We start from the raw sequence: 22,687 nt of genomic DNA on the forward strand, positions 1-22,687 counted from the left end.
CCCTCACACCTTTATGGAAGGCAGCTACCGCACTGACATGCATTCTGATGGAGGAAGTTTTAAGACCGGATTCTGACAAGTGCCAGAGATAGTCTAGAAACTTCGTGGTGGGACAGGTAAAGGGATCAAGGGATTGGGAAGAGCACCATGACTTAAATCTGTTCCATTTGTAAAGGTAGGATTTTCTTGTGGAAGGCTTCCGTGAAGCAATCAGGACACGGGAAACTGGTTCTGAAAGGTTAAGTGGCTGAAGAATTAACCTTTCAACATCCAGGCCATCAGGGACAAGGCTTGAAGATTGGGGTGGCTTAAGGCACCCGTTTTGAGTGATCAGAAGCAGGTACTTTCCCAAGGGAATGTGCCTGTGAATGGAGAGATCCTGAAGTATTGGAAACCACATTTGGCGTGGCCAGTGAGGTGCTATCAAAATCATGGTTCCCTTGTCCTGACGTAACTTCACGAGAGTCTTTAATAGAAGTGGAAGTGGAGGGAATGCATATAAGAGACCGGTCGCCCAAGAGAGGGAGAACGCATCTCTTGGTTGAGAGTGTTGGCTGCAAGTGAGAGAGCAAAAGTTCTCTACTTTGTGGATTTGAAGTGACGCAAAGATTTATATGAGGTAACACCACTGTTGGAAGATCGGGTCCGCCACTGAGGGGTTGAGAGACCACTCGTGTGGCTGAAAGGTGCGACTCAGCTTGTCTGCCAACACATTGTCCACTCCTGGCAAATAGGTGGCCCTGAGGTACATCAAGTGGGAGAGGGCCTCCGCCCATATCTGGGCAGCTTCCTGACAGAAGGTAGGAGCACGTACCTCCCTGTTTATGTACCACATGGCCACCTGGTTGTCCGCCTGAAACAGGATGACTTGATTGGACAGGTGATCCTGAAATACCCTGAGAGCATATCTGATTATTCGCAGCTCCAGGAAATTGATTTGGTGTTAGGTTTCTTCTGAAGACCAAGATCCTTGTGTCTGCAGTTCAGCCACATGGGCTCCCCAGGCGAGGTTGGAAGCATTGGTGGTGAGAATGATTTGAGGGTCTGGAGCCTGGAAGGGCAAGCCTTGGAGGAGATTGATCTGATTTTTCCACTAGGCTAGAGACTGACAGAGTGAGTCGGTGACGTGGACAATGGTCGACAGGGGCTGAATGGATTGAGTCCACTGCATGACTCATGGCCAAGTGGGCCATTGGGGTAACCTGAACTGAGGATGCCATGTGTCCCAGCAGGATGAAGAAGTGGCGTGCAGTGCTGAGACTAGCTGGTGTGCGAGAGAGACGAGAGAGTGAGAGCTCACTGTCGAGGCAAAAAAGCTTTTGCCTGCAAGGTGACCAAGTCTGCCCCTATGAATGATAATGTTTGAGATGGGACTAAGAAGGATTTGTCGTAATTGACGAGAAATCCTAACGAAATCAGAGTGTATAAGGTAAGATGTAGGGACGACAGAGCAGTCTGCTGAGTGGGGGCCCTGATCAACCAATCGTCTAGATAGGGGTAGACATGAACACCTTGAGTCCTAAGGAAGGCTGCAACTACTACAAGGCATTTTGTGAAGACTCGTGGTGCAGACGAGAGGCCGAATGGAAGCACTTGGTACTGATAGTGCTTGGGGCCTACCAGAAATCTCAGGAATTTGCGATGAGATGAAGTTATCGCAATATGTGTGTATGCGTCCTGGAGGTCTAGAGAGCAGAGCCAGTCTCCTCTTTGCAGAAGAGGAAGAAGAGAACCCAAGGTTACCATTTTGAACTTTTCTCGATGGAGGTACTTGTTGAGGGCATGTAGGTCCAGATTGGGCGAATGCCTCCCGATTTTTTGGGGATTAGAAAGTACCGGGAATAGAACCCTAGGCCGTGTTGAGAGTAGGGCACTGGTTCTATTGCTCTGGTCTGGAGGAGGAGGGAGACCTCCTGTTCCAGGAAGATGGAGTGGTCGGATGTTCTCCACGTCGGTAGAGGTGGGGAGTTCGGTGGGATGGCGAGAAAGTTCAGATGATAACCTTGAGCGATTATCGCCAGGACCCACTGGTCTGAGGTGATGGAGTGCCACCTGTTGAAATGACAATTGACCTCCCACTGGTATCTGAGGCAGTGGAAGCTGGCTGCTGCTCTCTATGCAGAAGTCAGAAACAGGAAGCAGGGCCCGGCTGAGGCGCTGCTTGAGGCTTTTGTTATCGTAGTTGACGAGACTGGGTTTTTTGGAAAGGTCTCATAGAATGAGTTTCTAGACTGTGGCAGGTAGGATTTCTTTGGACAGAAGAATGACTTCTTAGTGTCCTTTCGGAGAGGCAGTTTTGAGGAATAATCAGAAGGCATCAGAGAGAGCTGTCTCAGGGTCTCATGATGGGTCCCTTGAGTTCTGCCGCCGTCCGTTGAATCTGTCCAAAGAGATTGTTTCCTACACAGGGCAGGTCGGACAATCTGTCCTGTACTTCAGGGCGAAGGTCCGAAGACTTGAGCCAAGCCCATCTTCTTGCCAAAATAGCAGCTGCAGATACCCTGGTAGCAGTGTCAAAGATAGCAGTGTCAAAGATATCGTAAGATGATCTTATCTCATGCTTGCCTGCCTCAAAGCCCTTGTTCACTAGGGTTTGAAGTTGTTCTTGGAATTGTTGAGGCAGGGAGTCTTAATTCTTGTATCTGCTTAAATAAGACTCTGTTGTATTGGGTCATATAGAGCTGATTGGAGGCGATTCGGGAGAAGAGCATTGAGCCCTGGAAGACACGGCGACCAATGGCATCTAGGAATTTCTGCTCCTTGCCTGGGGGAAAGGAAGAGTGGGGTTTTGATCTCCTTGCCCTCTTTTGGGCCAATTCTACAACCACAGATTGGTGATCCAACTGAGGTTTTTGAAAACCTAGGGCTGACTGTACTAAATAAGTGGTGTCAGCCTTCCTGTTGACTGGAGCAACAGAGCCAGGGTGTTCCAGTTCTTTTTGAGGAGATCCAGAAGAACCTGGTGAATAGGGATGGAGGTTATTTCCTTGGGAGCATCCAGGAATTGCAACAGCTCCATCATTTGATGCCTTTCATCTTGTTTGGTCTATAATTGGAAGGGAACACATTCAGACATCTCCTTCACAAACTTTATGAAGGAAAGGTCCTCTGGAGGAGAATGCTTCCTGCTTTCAGTAGGAGAAGGTGGTGAAGGCAAGTCATCTGTGTCTGGTGAAGAATCATCAGTCCAGGTATCATAGGGATCAGCACCTGCCCCTCTAGGAACCAGAGGGGGACAAGGCGGTGGAATTCCTAAAGGTCCAGGTTCTGAAGGAATCAAAGGAAGAACTGGAGGCACCGGTGCAGGCTTCAATGGATGGATCGGTGGCGCCGGATGCATCGGCATCAATGGCTGAGGCATCGGTAGGACTCCCAATGGAGGGATTCGGAACGGTGTTTCTCTTCCCGATGACAAAGTAAGCAGAGAGGGCACCAGAGCTATCGGTGACCCGGGATCCATCGTTGGAAAAGCAGCAATAAGCGCTTCCATCCTCGAGAGCAGCGGTGCCAACGCTGCCGGAATCGGGTCGGTGATCGGCTCCATGATCGGTACCGGTGTCGGAGGAACTTGGAGTCGATGCATTGCCTTGTCGATGGCCTCCTGGAGCAATCAGCCCCAGCTCCGGAAGGGGAGAAGGAGGCAGAGGCATAGCCAGAGGGACCACCGTTAAAGGCAGAGTCGCGGTTCCCGATACCCATCCGAGTGAGGGTGGCCTCTGTGACCCAGTTGCAGAAAAGGTCGGTGTCTTTTGTGGAAGGAGTTTTTTTTGACAGCGGCTCGGACGATGATTTAGCTCCCTCGATGGTCCGAGACTTCCGATGTCGCTGCCAATGTTTCTCTCTACGATCCCCTCGGTCCTGAGGGGAAGTAGAGGTAGTTGAAGAACGAAAAGTAGTCTATGCCAGACTGTCATCGGCCGGTGGTTGATACTAGCGCCAAGTGGACGGTGCCGGTTCTGATGACGTCTATGCAATAGACTGCGTTGAGGTTTGAGCATGGAAGAGAAGTTCCATCTTCTCCATGCTGGCCTTGCGACCTTTTGATGTCATTAGGGCACATTTGGTGCAGGTCAGGACATCGTGCTCACATCCGAGACAAATTACACAGACTTTATGAGGGTTTGTTATGGACATGGTGCGGTTACAGTCCGGGCACCGATGGAACCCTGATGCCATGGCCTTGAAAAATTTGAGCCGTGGTACGGTCAACAGCCAGTAGGCCAGGAGGGCCAAACTAGACGGAATCGACCGAAAATGGGTAAAAAAACACTTACCGGAGTACCGCGGCTTAAAAAAGTTGAAGGAGAGACCCCTGTGGGGTAAGAAAGTTTTCAGTAATTCCATGAGGAAAATTCCTGTCAGGAATCTCTGTGTAGCTCCTTATCCGTGTGGCTACTGCTGCGTGGAAAAAGAAGACTGAAGGGGGACCCCTGCTGGCTGCAGGGTTAATGCCAGGCTGGGCATGCCCAGTAGGTGCCAGTCAAAGTTTTAGAAACTTTGACAAGTGTTCCGTGATTGGGCTCCAACCTGTGATGTCACCCATATGTAATGACTACCATCCCTGCTTGTCCTGTGAGAAACACAGATCATTGTACAACAAAAAGACCACAAGTTGCTAGCCTACATAGTAAAGATATTTATTGTGAGGATTAGGGAAATCTTGCAGTCTAGTTCAGCAGAAGAAACAGCATTCTTTAACTTACCTTTTCATCAGACTGCTGTCCATGGATCTGAGGGCTTCTCTAGAATCATTAACTCTGGTTTTTAACTGGAAGAATGTATTACCCACAAATCTCAGGAAAAGAAAACCAATCTGCTCTGGTTGTAATCGGTCCTTGAGAGCCACACACAGGCCTGGTTTTCAGGATATTCACAATGACTACCCATGAGATACATTTGCATAAAATAGAGGCAGTGCATGTAAACTTGGCCTGTTTGTGGCTCTTAAGGACAGAGTTGGCCACCCATGCACGAGAGGGAGAAAAACTGGGGGCAGAATACAATCCAGCATTTGATGCCTCAAAAATACTGTGTTCCCAGCTGGAAACCAAGCTAAGAAATTTGAGAACACTCAATTTCTTCAAATGGCATCATTATCTAGTACATCTAGTGGCATGAAGAGGAAAACCTGATAGTCTAGAATGGCATATGGAGAAAAACCTGGAGACTAAAATTGTATTAATACCAAAATAAAGACTGCTATGCATCAAACAAAAATCACAATTGTGTTTTGTGTACAAGGTAAAGCATGCATTAATAAATTTAATGGGAAGACTGTGTCTGATGGGCCTTAAAGTGGCACTATCCACATGAAGATCTGCTGCCAGTCCAGGAATAGCAGAGACACATGGAATTACACTCACAGGTCCATCCATCTGTGTGCAAGTCTGCTGACAGAGTTCAGGAACCACCCAGAGAGCAGAGTGCTGTGCATGTGTGGTTCTGTTCAAAGAAAAAAAAAACACTTTCAGAACTTTTGGGTACTTGTTCTACACTACTATATGCATTCCCTTGCATTTTAAAATGCCTTTTCTATTACTAAGTATGCGTTATACTCTGACATTTGGGCCTTTAATTATAGGGAATTCTTGTCCAAAATACAGCATCTGTAATATTTTTAAGAAGGGCTACCTAATTTTTTTTTATTTTTTTTTGCAGTGTTAATACTGGGACTTCTGGTTTAATCAATGTGCCATCTGATGTATTTGTATTGAAAGTCTGAAGAAAATAGATACTGTTTCAGCAACCCCCTTGGCTGCAGCAAATAAGACAGACAATCCACACATTTTAAGAAGGATTTTTTGTGAAACAGCGTCAGCCAGATTATTACCTTTTTGTCTTTTTCCAAGATAGTTTGATCTCTTTGTTGCAAGAGACGTTTGAGAGACATAACTTCTTCTTTCAATTGGCTTATGAGGACAAAATTATCAGTCCACAGTATCTGCTGACTGATTCATTGAGCTACTAAATTAAACACACAAAAATCTATAATTACACAATTTGTATATACGTTAAACACACATATTCTGCAAACAGTCTCACTAATGAGATTTTAATAGCCAATTTAGTAAAAACAGCTAATCCATTGTCCTTCCACATAATTTTCTACCAAAACTTGTTAAGCAAGATAACTCAATCATTTAGTTTATAGGAGATTGAGCTGAGTAATGGTGGCTACAGAACACCACTTTTGGGTTGGGTCACTGCAAGCTGACTTGTTCTGTGGGCCAGCAGTCCATTCTTCAAGCTTTGCACTCTCTAAGTTGTCAGTTAAATTAGGCATGTGCATGTCTCATTTGGTTCATTATTTATATGTACAATGCGCAGACCTTATAGTACATGCATAAAAACGGATATTGCGCAAATAACTCACGTTAATAGTAAGCGCATACTACCCTTTACACGTGATCTATACAATCCATGGGTTATGCACATAAACCAAATGAAACGAGTTCATATGCCTTTAACATATGTTAACAAGCCCTTACCAACAAGCAGGGAAAAATTGACAGTCTCTCTGCCTGCCACTGGAAGTACACTAATACAATTCAACAGATTCCCAGAACAGAATACACGAGAACAGAGAGATGAAGAGATGGGGACATGTCTTCATCATGAAGAGGGGCAGCAACCTCCCCTTCCTTTCAGAAACCCACAAGGGATCCAATGCTAGGCCAGCAGAAAGGGGTGGAATTTTATTTTCTTGAAGCTTAATAATGTCTTTGCTTTGCCAATAAGTTGCCGCCTCACTGACCTGATGAACAGGTAATTTAAACCTCAATCCAAACCTTCCTCTCCAGGATATAATATCCATTAGAGAAGAATTTGAACTTGCTACTTTAAATCAATCTGTGTGGGTCTCAAATTTGATAGGACTCAGCAGAATTTTATTGGAAAAGTTAAAATATTTATGGATCATAAAACTAAAACCAATGGCAGAAGTACAAGCTCACTAATAGCTCTGAAAAAGTAAAGCAAACTTTGCAATTGGATTTGGTTAAGAGCATCCATTTATTTCCAGGGAAAGATTTAGCAAGGCATAAAGAATACTGAAATCCAACCCAAAACACACTGGCCCTAAAATTGAAAAAAAATACTTCAATGAAAGTGGCTTGGCTGAAATGCTCCCTACAACTGTACAATGTGGTTTATGACATTCCATAAGCAGATTCCCCCCCCCCCCCCCCCCCCCCCAAATAAGTCATGTTTCTGGCCAGCCCAATGGCTGCACTAGGTAGAATGTCCCTGATTTGGATTCCTGGATCAGGTCTTCCGCTCTGCAGGACTGTCTCTCCAGTATGCCCAACTATGTTCACAGCTTCTTGGCACTGGGCGGGTAAAGAAAACACCCCACACCACACTCCTAGTTAAGGGTGACACCTGGTGGCCAGAATTAAGAGCCCATAATACAGGGCTCTGGAAGAAGGGCTGATGCAAAGCTCCTGGCCTCAGGATCATTGCTGTAATGATCAGACCAGGAACAGTGGGAGAGTTGGTCTATTAAAACAGTTCAAAAATCTTTAGGTAGTTGTGAATCAAGGCTCATGGCACCAGGATCTCAGTACTGATTTTAACTGAGCTGGAAGGCAAAAGGAGAAACTAATGGGCCAAAAAGAGAAAAGTTATTTTCTTTATAAAATTCAAGGACTTTATTCTGGATGTTGAGCGGGAACAGTTGTCCTGGGGGGGGGGGGGGGGGGGGAAGCGAGTTTGTTTACTGTAAACTGTGTTTCCATAGATAGCAGGATGAATTAGCCATGTTGTCATGGGAGTCCCAAGCTCCCTTGTCACGCTAAGAAAGTGATGTACCTTTTTTTTTTTTTGTGTGTGTGACCTGTCCTGAGTGGACAGCTGATATGGAGTTCTTAAATCAAATTGTCCAAATCAAATCCACTCGTCCCAGCTTAGCATCTTGAGACGTCTGCTGGTCTAAGCAGTAATGAGATGTAAAGGTATGCAGAGATGACTAGGTCGCTGCCTTACAAATGTCAATAGGTGAAACTTGACTTAGGTGGGCTAAGGACATGGAGATTGCTCGAAGTTGATGAGCATTCGGTTTCACAGGTAGTGTCACCTGCTGAATACATTGAGCTATCCAACTAGAAATTGTTCGTTTTAAAACTGGCAGGCCAGGTGTATTCGGATTAAAGGAAAGGAACAGCTGAGATGGCCTTGAGTTCATGCGTGTCCTAGTCTTATAGTAGGCTAGCGCTCTTTTGCAGTCTAGGGTGTGGAGTAATTTCTCTCAGTCATTACGATGTGGCTTTGGAACAAAAGTAGGGAATTCAATAGACTGGTTGATGTGAAACACTGAAACCACCTTCGGGAGGAAAGAAGGGTGAGTTTGTAGAACTGCCTTGTGGTGGAAGAACTAAAGGTAAGGTTCATAGTGTACCAGCACTTGAAGTTCACTTACTCGTCGTCCGGCAGTCACTGCAACCAGGAATACTACCTTCCATGTGAGGTATTTTATATGTGCCGAATCTAGAGGCTCAAACGGGGAAAGCATTAGCTGCTCAAGAACTAGGTTAAGGTTCCAGGCTACTGGTGGCTTAGAAAATCGGGGGGTTGAAGGTGGTAGAGACCTCTGATGAATGTAGAAACCACTGGGTGTTGTGAGATTGGTTGTCCCTGAGCAGCCTATGATAGGCTGCAATGGCACTAAGATGTACCCTGACCGAAGCAGTCGCTAATCCTGACGAATAAGGAAAACAGGTAATCCAGTAGATTTGTAGGAGCACAATGAAAGGGATCATGGTGAATGAACACCATGATTCATAATGCTTCCATTTATAGTGGTATGCTCTCCTGGTAAAAGGTTTTCTGGCTGCTAAGACAATTTTCTGGCTATCCTCCGATATTCCCTGTTCCCTGAATAGTGACTGTTCAATCTCCGTGCTGTCAAGTGGAGGGAGTCTTGCATTGGGTGGAGGAGAGCTCCCTGGTCCTGGGACAGGAGTCAGTCCTTGTTGCCCAAGGGAATGGAGGTGTCGATCGAGAGAAGAAGGTAAGAGTACCATGCTTGTCTCTGCCACGCCGGGGCAATGAAGTCTGCCGCCGCGGCTATGCATTTTTGTAGCATGAGAGTTATCAGTGGAATTGGAGGGAAGGCATACATTAGACTTCCCGTCCACGGACGTAAGAAGGCGTCTTGAGCTATCCTGAGATGACTGGAAAACAGGGAGCAGAAATGAGGTACCTTCCTGTTGCTTTCCGTGGCAAAGAGGTCCATAGATGGTGTTCCCCAGTGTGCAAAAAAATGTGGTCGGCTACCCGTTGGTCTAGAAACCATTCGTGAGGGTGAAAAACTTGACTCAACCTGTCCGCCCTCGTGTTGGCTATGCTGGGAAGATAGGTTGCTTGCAAATGGATTGAGTGACAAGATACCCAATCCCATACGAGAAGGGATTCTCTGCAGAGTATCCTCCTTGTTTGTTTATGAAAAACATGGCCACTTAATTGTCCGTATATATCATTACTCTTTTCCTTTGTAGTTGTATCCGAAAGGTTCTGAGGACATAACGGATTGCTCTGAGCTTGAGGAGGTTGATCTAATAAGACGTTTCGCAAGGAGTCCACAGTCCTTGTGTTTCTAGGTGATTGAGGTGTGCTCCCTATCCCCTATGGAAAGCATCCATTGTGAGTACGATGTTGTGAGGTGGTGTTGTAAATAGTGCACTTCTCTGGAGTATCTGTGGCCGTAACCACCAATCTAATTCCTTGTTCATTGCAGAAGTCAAGATGATTCTGCGAGTCATCGGTTGTGAGTGCTGTTTCCACTGGCGTTTTAGCCCCCATTGAAGATGACGAATATGGAGACGAGTATTTGGGACCATATGAATGGCTGCCGCCATATGACCCAACACCATATCTGTCTGGCTGTTGGTCTGGTTGTAAAACGCAGATCTTTGGGCAGTGTTTGTAACAATAACCTCCTGTCTGTTGGCAAATAAGCTCTTGCTTTTGCAGTGTCCAATAATGCTCCTATGAATTGCAGTGTTCGGAAGATGTTAAACTATAAGAAATCCAACCTAAGTTCAAACCTAGACTTTGAAGACAAGAGATGGTCTGTTGCAAGTGATCTATCAGGGACTTCTGATCCAATGTTACTAGGAGCCAATTGTCCAGATAGGGAAAAACATGGATTCCTAGCTGACGAAGGTGGGCCGCCACCACTGCCATGCATTTTAAGAACATAAGAAATTGCCATGCTGGGTCAGACCAAGGGTCCATCAAGCCCAGCATCCTGTTTCCAACAGAGGCCAAACCAGGCCACAAGAACCTGGCAATTACCCAAACACTAAGAAGATCCCATGCTGCTGATGCAATTAATAGCAGTGGCTATTCCCTAAGTAAACTTGATTAATAGCCGATAATGGACTTCTCTTCCAAGAACTTATCCAAACCTTTTTTGAACCCAGCTACACTAACTGCACTAATCACATTCTCTGGCACAAATTCCAGAGCTTAATTGTGCACTGAGTGAAAAAGAATTTTCTCCGATTAGTCTTAAATGTGCTACTTGCTAACTTCATGGAATGCCCCCTAGTCCTATTATTTGAAAGTGTAAATAACCGATTCACATCTACTCCTTCAAAACCTCTCATGATCTTAAAGACCACTATCATATCTCCCCTTCAGCCGTCTCTTCTCCAGGCTGAACAGCCCTAACCTCTTCAGTGTTTCCTCATAGGGGAGCTGTTCCATCTCCTTTATCATTTTGGTTGCCCTTCTCTGTACCTTCTCCATCACAACTATATCTTTTTTGAGATGTGGCAACCAGAAATGTACACAGTATTCAAGGTGCGGTCTCACCATGGAGCGATACAGAGGCATGACATTTTCCGATTTATTAACCATTCCTTTCCTAATAATTCCTAACATTGTTTGCTTTTTTTGACTGCTGCAGCACACTGAGCCGATTTTAAAAGTATTATCCACTATGATGCCTAGATCTTTTTCCTGGGTGGTAGCTCCTAATATGGAACCTAACATTGTGTAAATACAGCAAGAGTTATTTTTCTCTATATGCAACACTTTGCACTTGTCCACATTAAATTTAATCTGCCATTTGGATGCCCAATCTTCCAGTCTTGCGAGGTCATCGTGTAATGTATCACAATCCGCTTGTGATTTAACTACTCTGAATACTCACGGGGCTGCTGAGAAACAGAGGTATTTCCATGAAGAGGGGTGCATAGGAATATGTGTGTAGGTGTCCTTTAGGTCCAGTGAGCACAATCGTTGGGTTGAAGGAGTGGCAGAATTGATTTGAGTAAGACCATCTTGAACTTCTCCTTGACTAAATGTTTGTTTAGGTTGTGTAAGTCCAAAATCGGTCTTAGACCCCCTGATTTCTTGGGAAGAAATATGGGGAATAGAACCCCATATTGCAGAGGTAGGATGGCAAATTTCTTATTGCTCGTTGGTTTTTGAGTTGTGATATTTCTGCTGCCAAATGAAGGTGATTGGAGTAATTGCTCATGTTGGCAGTTAGATGTGGAAGGGTAAGTTTGGATTTGAAATGTAATTAATAGCCCAGAGAGACACTCGCTCTAGCACCCAGCGGTCTGATCTGATTGTATTCCAGACCTCCTTGAATGCTGTGATCCTGTCTCCCACAGCCGTGGGGAATGGCGGCCCTGTGAACAATAAGAGGTTGGTGGTTTTGCAGTGACTGAAGGTTTTTGCCCTTGCTGTCGCTGTGTCCACGGACGACCTCTGCATTGATTATTTGGAGGGGGTTGGTGAGGTGGTTGTGAATAAGGTTGCGGTCTGTACGATGGATAAGACCTGAATGGGCGTCTATGATATGGTGCGCTTCTAGTTTGTGCAAAGTAAATGCGAGAAAAAGAACCATATGTCATAGAAGTTGTCAATGCCTGAACAGCCACATTCTGCTCCTTTAATTGAGCGACTGTTTCTTGGAGTCTATCTCCAAACAAACTATCTCCACAGCAGGGCAGGTTTGCTAATTTATCATGTACGTCTTCACGTATTGCACTAGCCTTTAGCCACACTAAACATCTGGCAGGTATGGCCGACGCTGAAGCTCTGGAAGATGTTTCAAAGCCCTCATATACGGTTCTTAAGAGGTGTCTGATCCCTTCCCTCCATGTCTTGTACCAGTTGTAATGGCTGAGACGTTGGTTCTGTGTCCAGTAGGATCCCCTTGAGTTATTGTAAGGATTCAAATAAGTACTGGACTCTATAGAATTGATGTTGGTGTATTCTTGCACTTAAACATGGCTGATTGGAATATCCTTTTACCAAAATCATCCAGACACTTATTATCCTTTCATGGTGGCGTATTCGAGTGAAGTCTGGACTTCTTGGCCCGTTGCATGGCTGACTCAACCACAATTGATGTGTGAGGTAATTGAGTGGAAGAGTAAAAGCTTGACTGCTGCATTCTGTATTTTATGTCCGTTTTTCTGGAGACTGGGGTTATGGAATATGGTGTCTGCCATGATTTCTCAAGTACCGAATCGAGAACTTTGTGAGATGGCAGAGCTGAGGGATCTGATGGAAAGTCGAAGATCTTTAATAGTCTTAATGTCTCCGATCTGGGATCAGGTTGTTTGTGTACCTCCATATTTAGTGATAGGCCTACCTTATCTATAAACTTTGGGTATGTCAAGTCTTTAGGCAGAGAGTATGGTTCCTGAGGGCCCTCAGGAGGGTCTGAAAGATACCCAGTAGATGATGGACCCGAGTCAGGTTATTTGGCATTGGAGGTGAGTCAGCTGGTCTAGATGTTGCAGGCTGAGGTGATAACTTACCACCGATGGGTCCTTATGTGGTCTTGGTTCCAGAATAATTGGAGATATATCAGGCGGTAAGATTGGAATTTTCTCCCCTGGAGTTGTGGGCGTGTGCGTAGGGATTCCAAATCCTGTTTGGAAGGAGGATAGGAAGTCCGAAAAAGCCAATGGTAACTGAGTTATCGCCCTTTGTGTGCCCTCTGTGACCTGAGGCTGTGGAGGTAATGGAGAAGGTTGATTGGCTGGAATTGCAGCCAGCAAAATATCAGAGTCCTCTGTATGTCGCTGATGTTTTTGTAGTAAGAGAGGTTGATGAGTTTGGAGCATTTCTGTAATGGTTCTTGCAATTGAGGTAAATAATTTTTTCTTTTTGACACCGAAGACAGGTCCGAAAAGACGTTCTCTGAAGACGATGAGGATGGGGAGTAAGATAATACGCTAATCAACTCGCTCGAGTCAATAGGTGACTCCGTTTGGTGAATGTCTTGTCCCTGAAGAGAGGAAGCAGAAGGTGGAATGTTCTCTTCTGGGTTTGGAGGACTTAGGTTCTCTCTTGAAGTAGAAGGCCTAGGGATATTTTCCAAGGTCCTCGGTCGATGAGAAGGAGGATGAGTCGGTGCCCCGTGAGATAACAGTTCAAGGGCATAACTAGAGTGCTTTGACTGATGTAACTTCAGTTGTTTAACTGGATGCTTCGACTGCGATGGCTTCGGCTGTAGTATTGAAATATGTGTTGATGGCTATGGTCCTTTTGCTTCAATGCATGCACCGGAGTAGGCATCGAGGCCTGCATCGGGCTCTGCGACCAGTGCTCCGGCGCTTGCTTCAATCCCTGTGTTGGCAAATGAGTCAAGTGATCTTCCGCTAGGTGAGTCGATCCACGCTTCTGAGTTTTGGACGAGTGCTTCGGGTGAATCGACGCATGTTTCCAAGCGTGCTTAGAGGATTTCAACTGAGTGCCAGACGCTTGCAGTCGATAATGTTACTTTCAACACAGAGGAGGACTTGGCTGAGTCTCCCTTATGATGCTGATGATTTTGATGTTTCTCGTTTTGGGTGGATATTCTCTCTGTGAAGTGCCCGGCTCCAGCGACGTGGCCCGAAATGTCAGTGCATGCTTCGACCTTGGACCCGGGGAGGAGTGGGCAGCAAAGAATCCAGAGAGGGAGATATTTTTTAATTTCTCAATTTTAGCCGGTCTCTGGCGTTGTGCCCGCGGCGGCATCCGACCACAGTTTTCACAGACTGGCCGTGATTTGGGCCTAGACAGAGGTAGCAGGCCTCGCTGTCCATCCGTTATGGACATTATTTTTCCACAAGCGCATGGCTTGAATCCGGATAGTCGCGGCATACTTGATACCTATTGTCTTTGCCTGTAGGATCAATTCAAAGAATTTCTCTCTATTTGTTCTCTATTTTTAAACCAAAGCGGAGGAGAGTCGTGGCTCCATGTGCGTTCCTGCTCGCGGAAGAGACAGACTGAGGAGAAGCTGTTTTCTGCGCGGGAACACTCGTGCAGCCGCACAGAGCAAAGCTCTATCAGCTTTGTGAAGCTCCGCCTTAAGACTGACAGTCCCATGACAGCATGGCTAATTCAGCCCTATGGATGGGACATAAAAGTTTGCTTATAAACAGCGTTTTCCATAGATAGCAGAATGAATTAGCCATGTGATCTGGAGCACCCCCTGGTGGCCCAATGCAGAAACTTCTTAAAATGTACAGAGCTTTGCTCCTGCACCTGCGCAGTGCCTTCCCATGTGACCGCTTGCATCACTGCAGTTGGTTAGAAAGCACAGGAAAGGTAGGAAAAATAGCAGGCAGAAGGATGGAGACTATCCAGGGAGGTAGGCGGGGATGCATGGTTAATTCATCCTGCTATGTACGGAAAACACAGTTTAAGGTAAGCAAACTTGCTTCTCCCCCCCCGCAGATAAGCAAGCTGAATTAGCCATGCTGTCTGGGAGTCCCCAGCCACAGTAGTATGTCCAACCAGAAGTATTCTCTATGTGTGGATATGTGCAGTATACATTGTGCATCGTGTTCCTGTGAGTTGTGGACAGTCTTAAAAATTAGTAGCATAACATAGTATCTCCTGCCCCATGGACGCATCAGAACTGTTGGACGCGGTAATGAGATGCGAAGGTATGCAAAGATGACCACGTAGCAGCTTTGCATATGTCCTGAATTGGCACTCAAAGATGGGCAATCAAAGCAGCCATAGCTCTCAGCTGATGAGCCTTGACTTTTGATTCTAAATGTTCTGACTTAACAGAATAACAGAAGTGAATGCATTGAGTCAACCAGTTTGCTAGTGGCAATCCTGGAGCAATTCGGGTTGAAGGAGAGAAAGAGCCGGCAATGCCTGTTTGGCATGCTAGTTCCTTGTTTATAGTAGACCAACACCCTTTTTGCAGTCCAACGTGTGCAGTAGAGCTTCCTGGCTGGATGCATGTCACTTAAGAAGGAAAGTTGGCAACGTTATTGTCCAATTTAGATGAAAAGCCGAGAGCACCTTTGGAAGGAAGGAAGGATGGGTCCTTAGGGTGACCTTGTTATGGGTAGAACTGCAGTTCTCCTACTCGTCTTACAGACATTATTGCTACCAGAAATAAAACCTTCCATGTGAGAAATTTTAACGAAGAGGTTTGCATTGGCTCAAACGGCAGAAGCATTAGCTTCTCCAGAACGATATTCAAGTCCCGAGGTACAGCCGGTCGAGAGATTGGAGGGTGAACTCTCAAGGACCATTTCATGAAATGAGAAATGAGGGGATATGGAGGTTCCTTGAATAGAAGGGTGGTATGCCAATATAATGCTGAGGTGTACCCTGATGGATGAAACTGCCAGCACAGAGGTGTATAGCATATGTAGAAATCTAAGTAATTGTTATGGCGAGGAGCAAAAGGGTTTGAGCGACACAGACATACACCAATTGAGGTATCTATACCATTTGGCTGCATAATTCTTCCTCATAAATTTTCTTCTTGAAGAGATCAGAATGTCCTGGATTTCCATCAGGATAGGAAGATGGCTCAGTACTTCTCTTTCAATCTCCACACTGTCAAATCAAGGGAGTCTTGCATGGGATGAAGCAGTATCCCTCCCTCCCGAGTTAGAAGGCCCGATCTGCTTGGAAGAAGGAGGCCCGATCTGCTTGGAAGAAGGATTGGTCGCTGTATGGAGAGATGCAGGAGGTAGGTATACCAGGGTTGTCTGGGCCATGCTGGTGCGATAAGGATGAGATCTGACTCGTCTGCAATGCATTTCTGCATCACCCAAGCGATTTAGTGGAATTGGAGGGAATGCATACAACAGAGTTCCCGTCCACTTGAGCAGAAAAGCATTCTGAGCCAATAGCCAATTGCTTAGGGACAGAGACCAAAACTCCTGTAGCTTCATGCTGTACTCTGTGGCAAAGAGATCTATGCTGGGTGTTCCCCATCTGTGGAACAGGGAGGATGCCATATTCTGATGCAGTTCCCATTCGTGAAGGTGAAAGATTCTGCTGAGCTGGTTGGCTTTTTCTTTTTTTTTTTTTTAAATTCCTGGCAGGTAGGTCGCCTATAGCCATATCAAGAGAGCTAGCGCCCATTCCAATGCCAGTACCGCCTCTTTGCACAGTATCTTGGAATCGGACCCACCTTCCTTGTTTATGTAGAACATGGTCACTTGACTGTACGTGTATACCATGACTGTCTTGTGTTGAAGGCAGCGAAAGAAGGCGCGGATGGCATATTGTATGGCACATAGTTCCAGTAGGTTGATCTGAAACCTTTTCATGCTGGGGGACCAAAGGTCTTGTGTTTTGAAATGTAAGACATGTGTACCCCACCCCTTTGTGGAGGCATCTGTCGTTAGTACTATCTGATGAGTTAGGTTTCAGAAAGGTGCATCTGACTGCAAAACACTGGGCCTCAGAAACCAATTCATGTCCGGTAACATTGGTTGAGTCAAGGTCAGCGGCATTGACAAAGGGTGAAAGTGTTGAGACCACTGGGATTTCAGACCCCACTGCACATGGCGCATGTGAAGGCATGTGCGAGGGGCCATATACATTGCTGCCACCATGTGACCCAAGACTGAGAATTTGCTGAGCTGTGGAAGGCACTTTAGTACTGAGGCCAGATTCCGAAAGCTGCAAATCCTGTCCTCCAGAAGAAAAGCTTTGCAAAGACTAGTGTTATGATCGCACCTATAAACTGCAGGGTCTAGATAAGACTTTTTGTATTTTATAATGAAGCCTAGGCTCTCCAAGCAAGTTATTGTTCAAATTTGGTGGGCAACGATCAGTTCTGAATTTGGTGCAACAAGCAGCCAATCATCCAGGAAGGGGAAGAGCTTTATTCCCGAAGAGAGGCTGAATAGTAGGACCTGGTTGTGCTGAGTACATTGGCATGTGAGCATAAGCATACTTTAGGTCTAAAGAGCACAACCAGTTAGGTTGTAAGAAAGGCAAAATGGTTTTCAGAGAAGTCATCTTGAATTTCTCCCACCAAATGAAGTAATTCAGGACCCTGAAGTTTAGAACTGGCCTCAACCCTCCGGCTCTTCTTGGGAATGAGGAAGTATTGGGAATAAAATCCTTGCAGTTGCCGATGAACTCACTGATGAACAAGCAACTGGACTTCCTGGCGGAGGAGGGGGAAGTCTTTCTTCCCCTTTGAAGGCGGAGCAAGGTGTGAATGCTGGGAAGGTTCGAAAATTTAGGAGGTAACCATTTTGTATGATGTTGACTACCCAACGATCCTATGTGATCTGACCCCCATGCCTGAACAAAGAAAGCGAGGCAGTTGCCCATTGTTCCCTGTAGCTGTGGCCAGGTTAGTTTCAAAAAGACTGTTAGGATTTTTGACCAGCACCCTGCATTGGCTTCGATATATGTTGGAGTAGTCCCAGACGACGAGACTGGGCTTGAGGCCTATATGATAAAAGAGGCCTGTAGGAGCCTCTTGGATAGAAGGGCTTCCGATAGGTCAGGTAGTATCTCTTTGCAGCGGTTTGTTCTATTGGAAACGTGAGGGATGACACCACTATACTCTGCTCCTTTAGCTGTGATACTGTTTTGCAGAGCTTGTCTCTAAACAAGTTGTTTCCCCTACATGGAAGGTTGGCAAGTTTTTCCATTTACGTCTTCCCGAATTGCACTCACTCCAAGCCAGGCTATCCTTCTGGCTGCAACAGCTGCCGCTGAGGTACAAGCTGACATGTCAAAGCCTTCGTAGATCGTGCGAAGTTGATTTCGCAAACCCTCTTCCATACCAGCAATTCCCTGCCTTTGTGGCTTAACTGCGGCCTCTGCATCAGACTTTAGGGATTAAAGTCATTCGTATAGGTATTACATTGTATAGAACTGGTGGTGTTGAATCTTGCGTTGAGATTGATCCTTGAAACACCTTCTTACCAAAGTTTCCAAATATCAGCCACCCTTACCCAGAGGGGTGTTGGAATAGAGCCTGGTCTTCCTGGTTCTCTTCATTGCAGATTCCAGCACAACCGACACATGGGTAACTGGACTGGGCCGAAGTGGGCAGACTTCCGCATCCTGAACTTAAAGTCTGTTTTCTGGGAGATGGGTGCAGAGAACTGTGTCTCCCAAGTCTTATCCATATCTCCTAAGGCCGAGTGGGAAGGTAGAACCATCGGTTCCATTGTGATATCAAAAATCTTCACTAGTCCATGGACTTCTGTCCTAGGACTTGGCAGCTTCTTGGTTTCCAGGTTTAAGACAGTGCCCACTTTTTCCATAATCACCTCTGGAGGTGATTATGGCTCTGGTGGGTCCTCCGTGTGGTCTGAGGGTACGGCTGTCGAAGACCCTGGAGAGGGTGAAGAGGAATACACTGGCTCTTGGCTCGGTGCCTCAGCCGGTGAATTTAATTCCACCACCGGTTCTTCCCCCTCAGACTGTACCCGGTGTAGAGAAGATGCTGTGGAGTGTTCCAACTTCACTGCTGACGGGCTGGAGGGAGACTCTGGATGTTGAGAGGACACTAATGGGTCAAAAAGTCTGTAGAATTCCCTTTATCTGGGACATCGTTTGTGAGGCTGTGCCCTGCAATGCCCAGGAGGCAGCAGAGATGTTCTCCTTTTCTTAGCTGGTGGAGGACTTTCCTGTTCTAACATGGGGGAGTCAGATCTTCCGGTCTGTTCTATGGGGAAGTTTTGATGACCCATGTCTCTGTTGTCTGGTGACTCTCAGGTCAGCATCCTCTTCTGCTCTGGCACAGTTAGAAATCTGTCTGAAGCTAAAGAAGAACGTGCCGAAATGTGTAGCATGTCTCCATCAGAAGCCCCCGACCCTTCCATATCAGAGAGGAGAAAGGCTATTGGCACATTACTTGAATGGTGATAAAGTTCCACAGGAAGTTCCTACAATGCATGACATTTGTGCATCGAATGCATCGATGCGCCATGATGTGACTTGCCTTTAGCCTTAGTATGCATTGATGCATACATTGGTGTCTGTTGCAATGGCATAACTGGAGTGAGGCTCTGTGCAGGTCGCGTCACAATTACAGCCATCTGCCTTGGATATGTGGAGCGACGCTGTGTGTCATGCGCCCTGTGTCGACCGTTCCTTTGCTCAGTGTTGAGCACTTCGGGTCTGTGACGGCCATCTATCTAGCATCGCAGTAGACACACGACACCAGGAGACCTATCATTTTTTCACCCCATCAGAGGTTGCTTGGGTTCGTCAGGATTTTTCACCCTCAGTCCTACCTCAAGGTTGTTTCGGAGGCCTCGATCCCTTGGCCTTAACTCGATGACGGCTCCAGGGAGGATGCTCACTTTTTGCTGTCTGGTCTCTTTGATTCCTGGCCTGGAGAGGACTGCGTGGAGCATTGGGTAGGGGCATAAGAGCCTGATGGGACCCCCCTCTGACTCCCGACTCTGGCTATTTTTGTGGCCCGCTGCTGCTGTGCTCTTGGAGATCCTGCCACAATCCCAACAGGATGACTGCTCATGATCCAGCCCTAGACAAACAACAGTAATTATGTCCATCTGTGACTAAATTTTCCCACATTGGCAAGATTTAAATAGAGGGAGCACTGAAGAGTACTGTTTGGTGTTCACTGAAGTGAAGGTAGATGAGGAGAGAAAAAACAGAAGTGAGAGAGAGAGAACCACCCGTGACCATTGCTGCGTGGGAAAACAAAAAAAATGAGGCGATACAGGCAGTTGTGCAGGAAGGCACCATGCAGGTGTGCAAAAGCAAAACTCTGTACGTTCTAAGAAGTTCCCACATCGGACTGCAAGGGGGAGCTCCCAGATAACATGGCTAATTCAGTCTGCTTATCTGTGGGAAAATGTCTAACACCCCATCTCTTTTATCCCTTCCTAACTAATTTCTTCACTTCCAGGAAAAAAAAAAGTACCCCATAGCATTAGAGGGTGAGATGCTATAGGAGTCAGTGAGATTACTGGCCCCATAAGGCTGACTTTCTTCCATCATATTACGGCCACCAGGATGCAAAGTTAATCAAAAGGATATAAAAATAAAATTGCTCTGAAATTGAGGAAAAATACCAGAAGTCTGAATATTATGAGTTGCCCATTGCATAGCAGTTTTGAAACAGTGCAGTTAAATTAGATGTACCGTTCCCAAAACGTATAAGGGGAACAACCTTAATATTTACCACATACAAGCTGAACTCTACCTGAATTGCCATTTGAAAACAAAAACTGATCTAATCCTCATTAGGGAACAGACACATTGGTAAGAAACACAATGTCCCTGGTAGCATGCGGCACTAGGAACATGTCTCTCTAGAACAACTCCCAAGGTAGAAACAGCGTTCAGACTAATCTTAAAATCTTGATCACAAAGTCGTTCAGTAATCATACAATTATCTTACAAATCACCTTCTCTCAAAAACTTGAAATAAGCAGAGTGCCAATTCACGACTGCCAAAAACAGTAACAAGTTTCCCCAGCAGCATCATGGTTTTGAATCAAACTGCTGAGGTTCTACAGAATTTGCAATCTCTAAGCACTGCAATGACCGATCATCATACTGCTCTGATAAAGTTACACAGCACAGTTGATGAGAGAATGTTTTACCTATCTCCATTTGATGGCTTGGATTCCAGTTTGGGCTTTTTCTTTGGAGTTTCATTCTGAATGGCTGCAGTGGATTTATGGCTAAAGAAACAAAGCATCCAAATTAAGACTTTAATTTAGCTGCACACATTGACTAAATATGATCTTTATACTCCAGTGTGAAATTAATTCACAACAGGTGAATCATTCCAGTGTGTGTTAGCTTTGGATCTCGCTCACTCACACAGCTCTCTCAAAAATCACGCTCTCTCTTATGGATTTAATGTGCAGCGAAAAAACTAGTCAGTAACATATTTCACAAATCCCAGACAGAACATTAAAGATCATGGGCTGAACTGAAGGCTTAATAGCAGCAATGAATACTGTCATGTCAGACACTCAGTTTCCATTCCCAAGCCCAAATTCTAGTCCTTGGACTTGCAAGAGCTGGAGAGACTGCATTTAGACCATGGGGTGGGGGAGAGACTGCTAGCCAGTGAGAAACAAATACCTGCTGGCTGGTTAACAGTTCATTTCTTCTATCAATTTCACTGCTATTCTCATAGCACACTTCTCCTCAATAACTTGCACCTATCAATTCGATTGCCAATTGAAGATCTTTTTTCTTTTTTTTTGCTTAAAAGATTATCCTTGGTCTAATCTTCACTCTACACTCCCCCTCTTGATATCTCTGCTCAAACTCTTCTCAGTGGGCATTGCATCAGTCAGGGTCATTCCCTGTATTTGGCCTTCTCTCTCCTTGTACATTATCTATATAATCAGCTCCTTTATGACATCTAAGAGTTCCCTATGTTGATTATATTTAAATCTAGTTGGAGTCTCATTTTTTTAGTTTACTTTTGGTTAATTCACTAACTTTGTATTTGTAGTAACAGAGCCAGTGACAAATACTATAGACCTGAATACCCTGTAAAATTGTAAAATACCCCGTTTATTGTAACTTTCACTTCTATTATTTATGGTTTTTATCCTGGTTTGATGTAAACTAGTACGATAAGACATGGTCTTGAGCATCGGTATATTAAAAGAATTTAAATAATAAATAATATGCCCAGATTAAGGCATCCAAGAAATGGAGACATAAATAAAAGTATGCTTGTGCTGGACTGTTGAGGAAAGATCAATGCATCTCAACCAGAAAATTACTGCTGTGAACACTACACTAAATGGGAGGGAGTTAAAATTGGGATAAAAACCCTGGTTAGCTGCAGGCATAAGAGGCAAATTAAGCTGAAGCCCAAAAGTAGCAGGATGACACTGCTAGACACGAATAAGTTTAAAAAAAAAATTGACATGGAGGTAATGCCATAATATTTACCTCTGTTTCCATAGTCCCTGCTCTTCTTCTGGACTCAAGCTGCTCATTCTGAAAAACAAGCAAAAATGTGAGATATCAATGAACAGGCACCTCCCCATAACATCTAGTGAGGCAATTAATTCATAGTATCACTTATATTGTTTAATACCACATTAGTGGTATTCTACTCTACTGTAAAAATATTTGTTAGTCTAACAAATGTATCATTTCTACCAAAACGCAAACAACTATAACTTCCTCTTGGGATATATTTTATTTCTAGTAGTCTGGCAGTACTTCCCATCCACTTTTATTCCCCAGTGTGAAAGCAGTTAAAGGCCTAAGGGATTTTTAAAATGCTTAGGCAACTGAATATTTTAGGGGGTGTCTCCAAATAACCCACATACCCAGAGGTGATATTGGTGAAACTAAGAAATTAGGACCAGCATGACAGCGAGGGACACAAAATCCCAGTAGTAAATCATGCACGTGTTATCCTTCACTGGGCATGCTCAATGCTCTAATCATTTGTGTGGATATACAAGACTCCACAATAAAATGAATG

The 22,687-nt window shown here is 45.2% G+C and overlaps 1 protein-coding gene across 1 annotated transcript in view; it reads right to left on the minus strand.

Moving 5' to 3' along the window:
• Nucleotides 1-22,687, minus strand: part of FAM76B (family with sequence similarity 76 member B) — a 92,063-nt gene that overhangs the window by 48,484 nt on the left and 20,892 nt on the right. The window contains 4 exon segments of the mRNA XM_029602376.1: nt 5,831-5,936; nt 5,938-5,964; nt 20,826-20,906; nt 22,144-22,191. Of these exon segments, the coding sequence (XP_029458236.1) occupies nt 5,831-5,936; nt 5,938-5,964; nt 20,826-20,906; nt 22,144-22,191 (262 nt within the window).

The sequence above is a fragment of the Rhinatrema bivittatum genome, chromosome 5, assembly GCF_901001135.1.
Source record: "Rhinatrema bivittatum chromosome 5, aRhiBiv1.1, whole genome shotgun sequence".
In the NCBI taxonomy this organism is placed as follows: Eukaryota; Metazoa; Chordata; class Amphibia; order Gymnophiona; family Rhinatrematidae; genus Rhinatrema; species Rhinatrema bivittatum.